At 38.7% G+C, this 13,953-nt stretch overlaps 1 protein-coding gene across 12 annotated transcripts in view; it reads right to left on the minus strand.

Moving 5' to 3' along the window:
* Positions 1–13,953, minus strand: part of EVI5 (ecotropic viral integration site 5) — an 85,774-nt gene that overhangs the window by 40,046 nt on the left and 31,775 nt on the right. For all 12 annotated transcript variants that reach the window (XR_012629869.1, XM_074876505.1, XM_074876503.1 and 9 more), the window contains 4 exons: positions 5,565–5,699; positions 3,316–3,456; positions 2,621–2,779; positions 823–969 (listed from right to left, as the gene is read on the minus strand). Coding sequence is in view for 11 of the 12 variants with exons in the window: in XM_074876505.1 (XP_074732606.1) it covers positions 823–969; positions 2,621–2,779; positions 3,316–3,456; positions 5,565–5,699 (582 nt within the window). In the remaining variant the exon portion in view is untranslated. The remainder of the gene's footprint in view (positions 1–822; positions 970–2,620; positions 2,780–3,315; positions 3,457–5,564; positions 5,700–13,953) is intronic.

Raw genomic sequence — 13,953 nt, forward strand, 5'->3', positions numbered from 1 at the left:
ATTTAAGTAAAAAGTTGTTTCCATGTCTCTAGCAAATAATATCTTAACTATAGTGATTTGTCAACTGATATTGCCTTTTTTAAAAGTAAATACAACTAATACTGCCCTTTTTTAAAGTAAAAAACAGTAGCAATTTCAGGAAAATTTTCATCCAAGTTAAGAGGAAAAAATTTGTAGGACTTATCCTTTATTTCTTGTCCCTATTATGTGTGCACAAGTTAAACTCATAAGTTATTAGTAAATGGTTATGGATTTAGTTGTAAAATTAACTAATTAAATCTGAGATTCAAACATCAGATTGGGCTCTCTTTTGTGCATTGACAGTAATAAAAACAACTCTTGCCCAGTGTTTTCAGGCTGTCCCCTAAAAGTCTGGTTACTATTAGGCAATGAGTACTGTAATGCTCCCTTCTGTAGGCCTCTCCATTCAAATACTGCTTTTACTCCCTTTTTTGAACCTAAACTAATTCTGCAGTAATAGTCAGAATTGAAGTAATGAACCTCTTCTGTCACTAAAGACAGCAGTGATCAGAATCTGTTGTGTAAGAGTGTCTTTTCTATAGTATACACAGACACTTTTCCGAGTAGAACCACACTCAGAAGTTTATCTTTGTGGGGCCATAAAGAAGCAACTCTGTCAAAACCTCAAGTGATTTTTTTTGAGATGGTAAATTCAAGATGTTGTCAAATCAGTAAAAGAGAGTTTTGGTTTTGTGATTTCTACTTCTCAATTAAGACACAGTTCCACCCAACAAAAGCAGACAAGACTAAAAAGTACATATACATTAGCACACGAAACAGTCTATTCACGATGTTGTTTACCTTGCATTCAATCTCTGCTTGTCTACGTTTTGCTTCATTCAGCTGAGCAAGAAGTCCTTTGTTCTGTGCAGAAAGATACTGTACCTTCCCCTGTAGGTTGGTAACCTCTTGCTCTGCCCTTCGTAAATGGTTACTATTGATCTGATTCTGAAATTTATGACAAAAAAAAAAATAAAATGTTAAAGAATGATCTTTGATATTAACTCCCTGAAGCCTGACAAAAAAGACTTATAAATCATTTATTATAAAAAAATTCTAATGAAAAAGCATTCAGAATTTTCTGAGCAAAGTCAGAAAAGTTTGCATGACATTTGGTTTATGACCAGGATATTTTCTTAAACAACAGATGAATCATTGTAAGAACATTATTGCAAAGCTCCTGTACATCTGTTTTTCCCAATCTCTTGCTTAGGTAAGGCAAAGGTTTTGTGAACTTGTATCCCAACTACAGCAACAAGCTGATGCATCGAAGAAACATCAGGTATGTCAGAAATATTATGTGCACATTCCTCTGTCCAGTAAATTCCTGAAAGTAACATGGCACGTTAATTAAGATCAGGCCATTAGTACAAGTCACATCATTTTCACAGGAAGCTGTGCACAGACCAGTACATAACACAAGAACCAGTGCACTTCTGTCAAATGATAGCTCAACAGCATAAGCATATATAAAAACTTGATGTGTAACACTGAAGTGAGAAGTACCCAAAGGTCTTGTGACTTTAATACGCATAATCCAGACAGCAGGATACCTATGCCCCCTACTGACTAAAATACACAGATGGGGGAAAAGCAACAAAAGCACCCTAAGTGTACGTAGTGAAACAGTATCAACACTTTAATGAAAATTTTAAAAGTTAAGGCAAGAGGAAAATGTTATTCAATTGGTATAGAAAAAGTGGTGCTTCTATCAGAAATAAGCCACTACGTGCCTTGCAGTTAGCCCATCTCTCTTCAGTAGCACATCCTCACATGCCCTCTTGGTTTCTGGGATTGCTGAAGCTTGTCAAGTAAAGTTTTTGTTTGTTTAGCCTTGTGGATGCACAGGTCTCCTTCAAGTAACAGTTAAATAAGCAGGTATTTCATAGGAAGATTTTTCAAAAGCCTATTACAAACCCTTCTCAATCAGCACATTGTGCTTATTGATTCAGTTGAAAGTTCACTAATGTAACACGAACTGACTTCAGTGCACTTTGATTTCAGGTTTGTTTGCTTAATAACAACTTATTTCCTAGTTACACAAAAAAAGATCTTGGCAGACAAGATATTTTTGTATTTTCTCCACAAGTCTCAACAATGGTGAATCATGCTTTTCTTTTCGGGCACATGAAAGGTAAAGCTTCTGCTAAAAAAATCTGACAACATGCAGCTGTATTGCTGAGAGTCCAGTTTACTAACCTGACTCATGACCTTAGTAGGTAATCTACTATAGGCGATTTCACCAGAAGAAAGAAAAAACTGCCATTTAAAGAATTAGAATTACTGTTATCAGAATCATCAATTAGGTTTGTGAAATTTAAAAAACCTTTTCTTGTTACACCAGTTACAATTTAATGAAGATTCACACACATTCACAGAGTCTACCAATTAGTCCAAATGAGAAATTCAGAAAGCTTAGTAAAGTTAATTGGACTGTATGCACTAGATTCTCCCTCCTAGTCTAACAGCATTAAAAAAAGCACATTTTGGAACTGAAGTCATGCCTGTAGATGGTAAAGATCGTCATCGGATATCCACCATTTGACACCAATTGTCAGCATTCATCTCAATTCACACATGCTAGTGTTCAATAACATACCTGTGTTTCCATCTCCATCATTCTTTGTTTGGTCTCTTTCAGTTCAGCCTGAGTTTCTGCTTCTCTCAATCGGACTGTCATCAGCTCATCCTGTAGCTCATTCACTGTGTTTTTTCTGGGAGGATCTTTCCATCTTCCAGTGGTACGAGCTAGATGACGCTGAAAAAATACCATGCCATTGCTGACAATGCCTGACCTTTCCTGGTGTTCCCGTATTTCATTTAAGGTCTCAGAGTTATATGGGAACAAGTTGCTATAGTGCTCCTGTTTATCCTAAAAACCAGAGACCCATGGAAACTTACTAGTTCTAAGAATAGACAATTAAAAAGCTGAAGACAGTCATTCCCAACTACAGCAAGTCAGTGAATTGCAAGTATATCCTGAGACTTTTACTTATTTCTAGCCCTTATTAACATTTAGTGCAGTAGGAGTACTGATCAGGTACTCTCTTTCTACCAGAATGGTTAGCTGGTAGCACGGCTTCCTGCCATCTGTAACAACCAGGGACCAATTTCTAACATGCTTTTGAAGTAAAGTTTCTTGTGGCAGCTGCATTTAAAGATTTTCTCACCTCAGCAGCTTGATCCACAGTCACTACTTTCTACCTGATCTCTACACTTCAAAATTTCGTAGTCTTTTGCTTTATCATCATTCACTGAAAATAGAAATTGTTAGAAGTGTATTGCTACCCATACCTGCCAGTGTTCCTCCAAGTCTTTGACTTGCTGCCTCAGTTCTTTGAGACCCATCAGAGCTTCCGCTTCTCTTAATTTTACTGCAATCAGTTCTTCTTGTAGTCTAGCAACATTTTCCTCATCAGGGAGAGAACTGTTCCTCTGCAACAAGGACCATCCTCTTAAATGTGTATTTGAATAAAATTGTGCTTAGTGAGACCCACTCCAAGAATACAGACATGGAATGATAACATTACTAATAAAAGTTTCTTAATTACATATCCCTTGCAAAATAAAATCCCTCAAAAATCTAAGTTCCTGGGTACAGTGAGTGCATATAAATGTCTTCCAACTGCCAACTAGAGAAAAAAAATTGATGAGGTAGTTTTAGGTATTCTCACTTCTAGATTCCCCTGGATCATATCCCTAACAAAGCATTATTTACGCTATTTTTCATACATCATCAAAAATATGAAGAGAAATCTGAAAGATTTTGAGCTAGTTGATAAAAGCAAATGAGGAACTGAAATTACAGTTTTTAGAGTGATAACTTTTTTTTCGACTTACAGGAAAAATAGTAAATGGAAATCTAGTTTTTGGGAAGTAGGTCATCCATCTTTGAAAAGGAGAAAAAAATATGTTGACAAAGAAACAATCCATTAATATTTATAAACAACCACCAGTCAAGAAAAGGTCTTACAGATGAAAGTGCATGGATGTTTACAAAAACATGTGAGGAAGAAGTAGAAAGACTAAAGAAAGCTAAACAGAAAACAGGAAAACACATGGCAGGAATGACCTGGGGAAAGTAAAACAGTGATGAAAGGATAGTAACAGAAGTCTGGGAAAAACACAGAGAGGAAAGACAAAGGACATATTGCCTAACTACAATATCCCTGCATCGAATCATTGGTCACCCGATACTCAAAGCTGAACTGTGCTTCAACACTTCCTACTGTATTTCTCAGTAGTACTTTTCAGCAAAAATCACATATTTTTGTAGATATATAATACTGTGACAGTTGCCAGGTTTTCTTGAGAGTTGAGAGTAAAGTACATTATTAACATTAACAGAACACAGCACAACAGCCATTTATTAGCACCTCCATGTTTCAAAATCACAGGATATGAGTACCGGCAATATAGGAAGTGATAGGGTGTGTTTCTGAATGTTTACATCACTGTCAGTATAGTGATGCACGTCTTGGGTTATTGAGCAGAATTTTCCCAGATTACATGACACATCACTAACAGCAGTAAAAAGCTGTATTTGTAGAGATTTGGAGGAGTTAACTTTAGTCACTTGCTCATGTGCCTAATTATGACATCTGTACATCTGAGTTTGTCTGGTACACTGGAATTTCCCCCGCTGCTCCAGTTTTTCTTCACATTTAAGTTTTCAGTGTATGCTATCTTCATGCTGATGGTTAAGTAAATAAATAGTCTCTTTTTGAACTTTGAAAAATACCTTAGATCGTGAATTTTTATCAATGTTCAGTACAGCAAAAACTACCACACTATTAACCTGTCAGACTCCCATCAAGCCCCTCAGACAATAAAAAAATGTAAAATCTTGACTCCAGTGAGTTAATCTAATTAGCTAGTAAGTTCTGGCCACATTCTTGAGTATACAGATCTTTAAAATTTCCATGAGGAAACCATTTCCAAAGCCAAGACAACAGGATCTGAAAAGCGTGCTTTATGTTAGGTCAACTAGTGGGGTTTTTCTTTCCTTTTTTTCTATTTTATTTTGCAGTTAAGTTTTCCTTCAAAGAAAAGTAAGTGACACTTGGCTTGAGTACAGCTTGAACTTGCATCAGTAAGCTACAAACTGGGATGGCCAATCCAAAAAAAAAGCAGTAGAGATTTTGATACTAAGCAGTGGAAGTATTCTTTTCCTGCCCATAATGGGATAAAGTGGGAGACACTCAAAAACTCAAGATCTGGGACTGGTAACGTTGAACTCTTTCTGCTTCCCCACCCAAGCTATCTAGTTTCACATCACCTCAGTGCTCACCCTAAGCCTACTGCTCTTGTTGCTTTCCACTGCAGTGGGCTTCAGGAACAGGAGAAAAGCTATCTGTTCTTCACAAACCCTTCCCAGCGCAAACAGATCTTAGTTTTTTTGCTATATCAACTTCAGGTTTGAAAAGCATCTTGCAGTCATAATACATAGAAGAGAAGAGTCTAGAGCAGTCATGCGAAGAATTACAGGGATCTGTATTCTATTTCTAGTTTTATTTTATACGGAGGGTCCTGGTTTGATTTACCTTTTCCATCTCTAGAACTTTATCTTGCATCTCCTTCAGGGCACAATGGGATTCTGCTTCACTCAGCCTGGCTTGGACCAGCTCTTTTTCCAGCTGTAGCACAAAGTCTTCACTGTATCGTGAACTGCATTTATGCTACAAAGTTTGCAGAAATATGTTTAGTATGAAGCACAGATGGTTTGAAAGGGTTTTTATATGCCAGATTTGGAGTGAAAAGTACAGTCAAGTGTTTAACATTAGGAATGCTAGCCTAAGATAACAGAAGTGCTTACCTTATACAAGTCTATTAACATGTCCATCCAGACTGCTAACAAGAACCCTAATGCTATGCCTCTCAAACAACTGCCCCTCCACACAGCCAAACGGGTAAGACCAAACTGAGACTCCTATTAGTACTGATGAGCAACAACTCACACTTTTCTCTCATTGTTACCCAAACTGAAACATTCTCAAAGGATCTGTGATTATTTTGTGATATGCAGAAAAAAAAAATTGCTTAGGAAAGACTAGCTAATTAAAACATTAATACAAGTATCTCTCTTGATCCCTACTCACTGGAACTCCAATTCAACAGAAGCCTTGCATAATCTTGGATTTAAAATAAAGCCATGTATGCTTCAATGCACAATCACTTTGGTTTGCCCCTTTCTTGCACTCCAGCCCTTGGTTCTCATTTATTCACACTACACATATTCCTTCTGAGATTCTCTTCTAAGGCAAGCCCTGTGGATTTATGAGAAAAATCCAGGCTCAAGTGGCAGTATAGCCTCTTCTAGACAGACAGTACAGGCCCAACCTATAAAGAAATGTGGCTCTTTCCATAAAGGACTTACTCCAAGGCTATCCACGGCCAGCTTTGCACACCCAAACCCATTCCCTCAGTAATAAAACAGCAGTGCAGAACTTAAGGTCATCCTCTGCAAACTTCAGGGGGAAGGGAAAAAACCCACAGTTCTACTCAAATTAATTTACTATTAACTTATTTCTTGACTGTTGATTAGTTGGAATTAACTGAGATCTATCCTTCCACTTACTAAAGCACAATTTCACAAAACTGCATCTTTCAACAGACACATCCAACTGAAGTCATACTAAGCATTTGTATTCAAAAGCCCCCATTAACTTTTTCCTCCAGTCAATGGTTTCAAAATACATTTTATTTCTTTCTTGGGTCACTTAATGACTTGAGATTCACCACAGATTGTCAGACTTGCTTGATAGGCCATGCCATCCTAAATCAGCATTTTAATTTCTGGTTTAGGAAAAAAAATGGGTGTTGAAATCCCCAAAGCATAGTTGCCTAGTTACTGTGTGTGCACAGCTACCCTGAAAATTAAATTTAAAGGGAAATAATTTGATACATCTTTGGTGCCATGGACTACATTGTGCAGAACAAATACTATACATGGATTCATAGGTGACATTTTATTCAATTAACGATGCAACTTTAAAATCTGTAGAGCATTCAATATACTGAAGATACAACTATTTCTTACTTTATGTTTGCATCAAACAATTTAGCTTTCTGAATCTAAAACCAGTTGACAAGATCAACAAAAAAGTCTTCAGTTCTACATGCTTCTGTTAGGGTATGACATTCCCTGGCCTTTAATGCACAAACTGAAGGCAAACAGGACAAAGCAAGGTTTACAACATGTAACTACACGGTCAAGAAAATGTTTTTTCATTTATTTTTATACTTCTGCATGCCAACTAAGCCTTTCATCATGACTTATCAGTACAATCCAGATTCAAAATCTACATGAACCAACCTTAGTGTTACAATTTATTATATTTCTTATATATATGTCTATGGGGAGCTATAACGGAGGGGATATATACAAAGCATTAAAAGGCAAATTAGCTCATACAGGCAGTCTTTAGTGTCACTGAGACTATCCATTTAAGCACTTGGCCTACTTAACTGTGCAGCTGAACACACACAGAACACTTAATTTTCCCTTATACAATACCAATTTAATTCATATTATTTTCAACCCACATAGCATCTTTGCCTCAGCAAGCAGTGAAGGCAGCCCTGATTTGAGTGCAAGGATAGGATGGGTGGACAATGCCGATGCATTTCTCCAACTGCTTCACATCATACAGGAGCATGAGTAGCACATGTAACAACAGGCAGAGAAGAGACAACACGTCGCTCTATTCCCTGGCTGTCTGTACAAGTTCATCAGATGATACACACAGCAGCTTAAATGGACACTACATTTCTGGCTCCAGATTCTGCTTACGATAAGAACGAATGCAGTGTTCTTCCCTCAGGTAGGAAGTCCTCTTATACTTTCCAGGAAATCAAGAGAAAACAGCAGATTTGAAGGTCTGAATACATCCTGAATTTGTAACACTACCTAACTGTACTCTAAATAGTTTTGGACTGCAAAAATCTAACTGATGCTTGTCAAATAATAAGTAATGGAGAATGTAAGAGAAGTTACTTATCCAGTTTCAGGCATAAATCATGCTTTCTTTCAATCTGTCTTTAGATTTCCCCTGCCTAAGGGACGTTATGAGTACTTATCTATTTAGCCACAACAAACTTTAAATCAAGTCTCGACAGACTGGCAAAAAAATACAGCAAAGATCATAACAGATTTAAAAAACAATATTCACAAGTTCAAAGTTGTGATTTTTGCTCCTTAAAAAAACACCACACAATTTTAATAATTTAGTATATGAAGGTAACACAAGTTTACAGTCAAAACAACGTTTGAAAACTACTTTAAGACTGACTTTAGCAAAAAACCTGCTTTTATATATTTGCCTTAAGCCCTAGAATTTGTGACAAAAACCACAATATGAATCCAGATTTTCAGGCAGCAGCCAAACATTTTAACCACAGTAACACTGTTTTTCTTGGCTGTGTTGAAAAGATGTCTGTAATATGAAGCACTAAAAATGTAGTTCTACAGTCATTTCATTCTGAAAGAAACAAGTCTTTGCTTGGCTTCACACAAGTGGATTTATTTTTCCCCAACTTTTCTTAAAATCTCAGAAATAGTAAAATCTCAGAGACTGACACAACCATTCCTAGTATTACTTTGGCCTATGACAGATTATTACATGTAATTACAGAATGCTTTTCCAGTTCTCTATACTGACGGGTAACTAACAGATTGTCCAGCAGCTGCCCAACTAACTTAGTTAACACGTTTAAGCACTAACTGTAGTACTTTACTAAACACAGTATTTATTTTCTGCTTTTTGGTTGCAAATCAGAACATAATATAAAGAAAGTATATTGTAAAATAAAGTGAAGCCTTCCATAAGGTTGCAGCAGTCATTTACAAGCATATATTCCCTATATCAATTATTATGCTCTTAATCCCACGTGGTGGGATGGCTCCTAGAACTCGAGTGTTGGAATGGAAGGATAGAGGATCTTTAGGAAGGACAGGCAGGGGAGACGAGGAGGGGTGTCATCCTCTATGTCAGTGACCAGCTGGAGTGCACAGAGCTCTGCCTGGGGATGGATGAGGAGCTGACCGAGAGCTTATGGGTCAGGATTAACGGGAAGGCAGGGACAGGAGATGTTTTAGTGGGGGTCTGCTACAGGCCACCCGACCAAGAAGACTGTGTGGATGAGGCCCTCCATAGACAGATAGGAGCAGCCTCAAGTTCACTAAACATGTTCAGCAGCCTCATGAATGAAGAGCCACCCCCTGTAGAAGATCAGGTTCAAGACTATCTAAGGAACTGGAAGGTGCACAACTCCATGGGACCCGATGAGATGCATCTACAGGTTCTAAGAGAACTGACAGATGAAGGGGCTAAGTCACTATCCATCATATTTGAGAAGTCACAGCAGTCTGGTGAAGTTCCCACTGACTGGAAAAGGGGAAATATAACCCCCATTTTTAAAAAGGGAAAAGATGATGACCCAGGGCCAGTCAGACAGGCCAGTCAGTCTCACCTCTGTGCCCAGCAAGATCATGGAGCGGATCTTCCTGGAAACTATGCTAGGGCACATGGAAAATAAGAACGTGATTGGTGACAGCCAGTATGGCTTCACTAAGGGCAAATCGTGCCTGACAGATTTGGTGGCCTTCTATGACAGGGTTACAGCACTGGTGGATAAGGGAAGATCAACTGATGTCATCTACGTGGACTTATGCAAAACATTTGACACTGTCGCACATGAGATCCTTGTCTCTAAACTGAAGAGACGGGGATTTGATGGGTAGCCTGCTCAGTGGATAAAGAACTGGCTGGATAGTCACACTCAAAGAATTGTGGTCAACAGCTCGATATCTGAGTGGAGAGCAGTGGTGAGTGGTGTTCCTCAGGGGTTGGTGTTGGGACCAGTGCTGTTTAACATCTTTGTTGGCGACATGGACAGTGGGATTGAGTGCACCCTCAGCATGTTTGCTGACCACACCAAGCTGTGTGGTGCAGTCAATGTGCTGGAGGGAAGGGATGGCATCCAGAAGGACCTGGACAGGCTGGAGAGGTGGGCCCGGGCAAAACCTCATGAAGTTCAACAAGGCCAAGTGCAAGGTCCTTCACATGGGTCAGGGCAATCCCAAGCACAAACACAGGCTGGGTGATGAGTGGATTGAGAGCAGCCCTAAGGAGAAGGACTTGTGGGTACTAGTGGATGGAAAACTGACTATGAGCCAGCAATGTGCACTCACAGCCCAGAAAGCCAACTGTATCCTGGGCTGCATCAAGAGAAGTGTGGCCAGCAGGTCGAGGGAGGGGGTTCTCCCCCTCTACTCCACCCTCATGAGACCCCACCTGGAGCCCTGTGTCCTGGGGCCCCCAACATCAGAAGGACATGGACCTGCTCGAGCAGGTCCAGAGGAGGCCACGAAGATGATCAGAGGGCTGGAGCACCTCCCCTGTGAGGACAGGCTGAGAGAGTTGGGGGTGTTCAGCCTGGAGAAGAGAAGGCTCTGGGGAGACCTTAGAGCAGCCTTCCAGTACTTAAAGGGGGCTACAGGAAAGATGGGGAGGGGCTCTTTCTCAGGGAGTGGAGGGATAGGACAAGGGCTAACAGTTTTAAACTGAAAGAGAGTAGATTTAGATTAGATATAAGGAAGAAATTCTTTACTGTGAGGGTGGTGAGACACTGGCACAGGTTGCCCAGAGAAGCTGTGGCTGCCCCCTCCCTGACAGTGTTCAAGGCCAGGTTGGACAGGGCTTTGAGCAACCTGGGCTAGTGGAAGGTGTCCCTGCCCATGGCAGGGGGGTTGGAACTAGATGATCTTTAAGGTCCCTTCCAACTCAAACTGTTCTAATTCTATGATTCTGTAATTATTATCAGTCATTTTAGCATGAGTTCCTGAAAAGAAACTATGCATTATGGAGTTGCTGTAACAATAACCAAATACATGGCTATAAATTACCTTGCAAAATGCATATGCTTCCATCCGAATGTTTAGTCAATTAAAATTCTATCTTCACATAATACACTTGGAAAGACTATTTAAAAATCAGATGTGAAGCAATTTTAGCTTGAACTGTCACTTCTCAGATTCAGTTTTCAAGCATTCAGACTGATGAACTGGATAATCATTGAAAATTAGAGTATCACTGGGAAAGACAGATTTGTGTTCTGGAGGTGCATCTCACTGGCAGAAATCGTTACAGATTATTCATTTTTATACATCCAGCAGAAGCTACCTTTCTCACTTAGAAACAATAGAAGAAAAAGAACAGAGAAAAAAATTTCATCACATGATTATCAGGAGTAAGTCAGAACAGGCTGATTACCCTCACCTCTTAACTCCTCAAACACCATCACTCTTAGCATGTCTCAAAAGAAAACCTTCTGTATTCTGTTGAAGTCAGACACAACTTCCTCTATGCAGTTCTTGATTTACTAGCAGTATGAGGAAGAAACCACCTTCCTCAATCTTTTGGTTACCCACCACATCCAGAAGCCTTTAGCAAGTTTCTATATTTAAAGATGAGACATGCCAAAAACAGGTTAGTACCATTCTCTTCAAAACCATTCAGGCAAATGCTTAGGTAGCTGAAGCACTGAACTCCAAGAGCACTTCAAAATATTGTTAGCTTTACAGTTATTTTTTTCTTAGTTATCAGTATAAAAAATGTACAGGTTACACATATTTTTAAAAACCTTACACTGGCCGAGTTGCTCTCTACTAAGATGTTAAAGTTCACATCCAAAGTAAAATTAAGTGTGAAGTCTCCATCTCAAACTTTATTATATTCCACTTCCTTTCCCCCTTCCAAATGACCTCAAATATATTCAGAAATATGTAGAATACATTTGATGACACTCGGTATGTGATTTATTATATGATCATTAGTACTATTTTCAGGTTATCTGGGAGAAGTACTATAGCAGAACTTCCTTTCACTAAGAAACAACGGTAAGAACAACCTCCCTACCTTGAGTCAGCACTCAGTAATAAAGTCATTCTGGTTCAACTGAAAACTCCCTATAAACACTTCAGCACAGGAAAAAAAGTTGCATGTAATTTGGGCTTCTGGTGTTGGACTTCAGTCAAAAGAATACTCCTCTATCTGTCTCTGTATTCTGCCTTACAAATAAGTCCTGCAATGGAGAGTTTCTTCATACACACACACCCCACCCCCCCGTAAGCACTTTCAATACTTACCTTTAAGCCATCCAACTTGTGCTATCAAATCTCATAGAACAGATAGAATAAACCCTAGATAATATTTAAGTACAGATGCATAACCTTTTTACAAAGGACATGTTATCCTTCTTAGAAATTCTATGGTTTAGATATTTTTGCTACCAGCAAAACAAAAACCCCTACTCTTATTTCTCTTGCCTCATGATTTACAAGTAAAAGTGGGTTGTGTTTTCTTTTTTTTTTTTTAAATCCCATAGTGCTGTTCTGAAGAGGCAGCCACAGGTATCCTTTGACAGTTCTTCTCATACGTTCCTATTAAGAAATTCATACCTGAACTTTACAGTTTCTATCATGCTGAAACAGACAACTCAAGATTGGAAAAGACGTAGATTATGATATGTAGGACAGATGTTGTACCTTTAAATAAGTACAGATAAACTATGTAGCCATTTATAATTTCACTGTGCAATCATTTTTGCTAATCAGAAATAAAACTGAAATAATTGGAGGAAAAAACCCCAAAAAACCCCAGTTAACATAAATATTCCTAAGACGATACTGAAGAGGAATATTGCCAAGAGCAACACTACTGGCAGTAGGAAGTGGCAAAAAGATTTATCGGTGTACTCCGCTTAAAGGGAGATGCCAAAATTCAAGAGAAATTCCTGGATTTCCACTAGATGGTGCCCCAAGTGCACGCAGCTGTTGCTCCTATTTCCATGCTTGGAAACAGTTAAAAGCGTGTTCAATTACCCATCTTCCTAATGCAGCAGAATCTAGGGAACTACTAATTGAAACCATCTTAACACTTTCGCTGTATTGTCCAGGTTAATTCAGAGGGTCCCCAAAACCACAGTACTATTCCTTACATTTCAAAATTATTCAGCTACTACGCACAAATCCCTCTGTAACCACATGGATTTACAGCCTCAGTTCCACACATTGTCAGACTATTTCCTTAATCATGTTCACATTTAAGGGGAGGAAAACAAGGCTGCAAGCGTGCAGGGTAGGAAGTGTGGCTCTTACTAACTGCCCATTCTTGCATTTTACTTACTCTCCACTCCTGCAGTACCTATCCAATCTTCTGCCCTCACAGCTCCAATCCAGCCAGTTTTGCAATCCACAGTTACCTGTAGTTTTGCTCAGGACTAGCTCCCATGCCTAGGCAGCCTGCCAGGCTTCCCCATTATTGCTACATAATAAGGTGCCAGCATAGTTAAAAGCATTAGCTTTAAAAGTCAAATTACCTATCAATTAACGAATAGATAAATATAGCGTTTTAGTCTCTTTTAATAACTTTTGAGTACAGGTAACATGGATGCCTCCAAAAACACATTCCAAAAGCATGTGTACTATTGTAATCAGACAGTAGATAGCTAGCTACCCAAGTCTTATAAATATTTCTCATTATTTCACTTGAAAGAATACAACACATCTAGAATTTTGGAAAGCATAGCTAGGACATCCTCATCCTAATCATAATTTCTTCATGTTCTTCTTGCTAAAGAAATTGCTAAAGTTAAATAAAAAGCAGCATTTCACATTAAATTAACAGTTCATTAGTAACTCCTTGCAACTCTTCTAAAAGATATCTTTTTTACACTGAAATGCATTCAACAGATGTAATAAACTATTTCTATAATGTTGCATTTAAGTTATGATTTCCTCTCAGTCTAACAGTAAATCTTATCTCTACCTTCCAAGACGAAATACAAGTATTTCCAGAGCTCTAGTGGAAGATGTGTAAACCAAACTGCTATATTGCCCGTAAGGGATCTGGTAAGCAGCTGCAGCATGCT

The sequence above is a fragment of the Strix uralensis genome, chromosome 8 (genome assembly GCF_047716275.1).
Source record: "Strix uralensis isolate ZFMK-TIS-50842 chromosome 8, bStrUra1, whole genome shotgun sequence".
Classification (NCBI taxonomy): Eukaryota; Metazoa; Chordata; class Aves; order Strigiformes; family Strigidae; genus Strix; species Strix uralensis.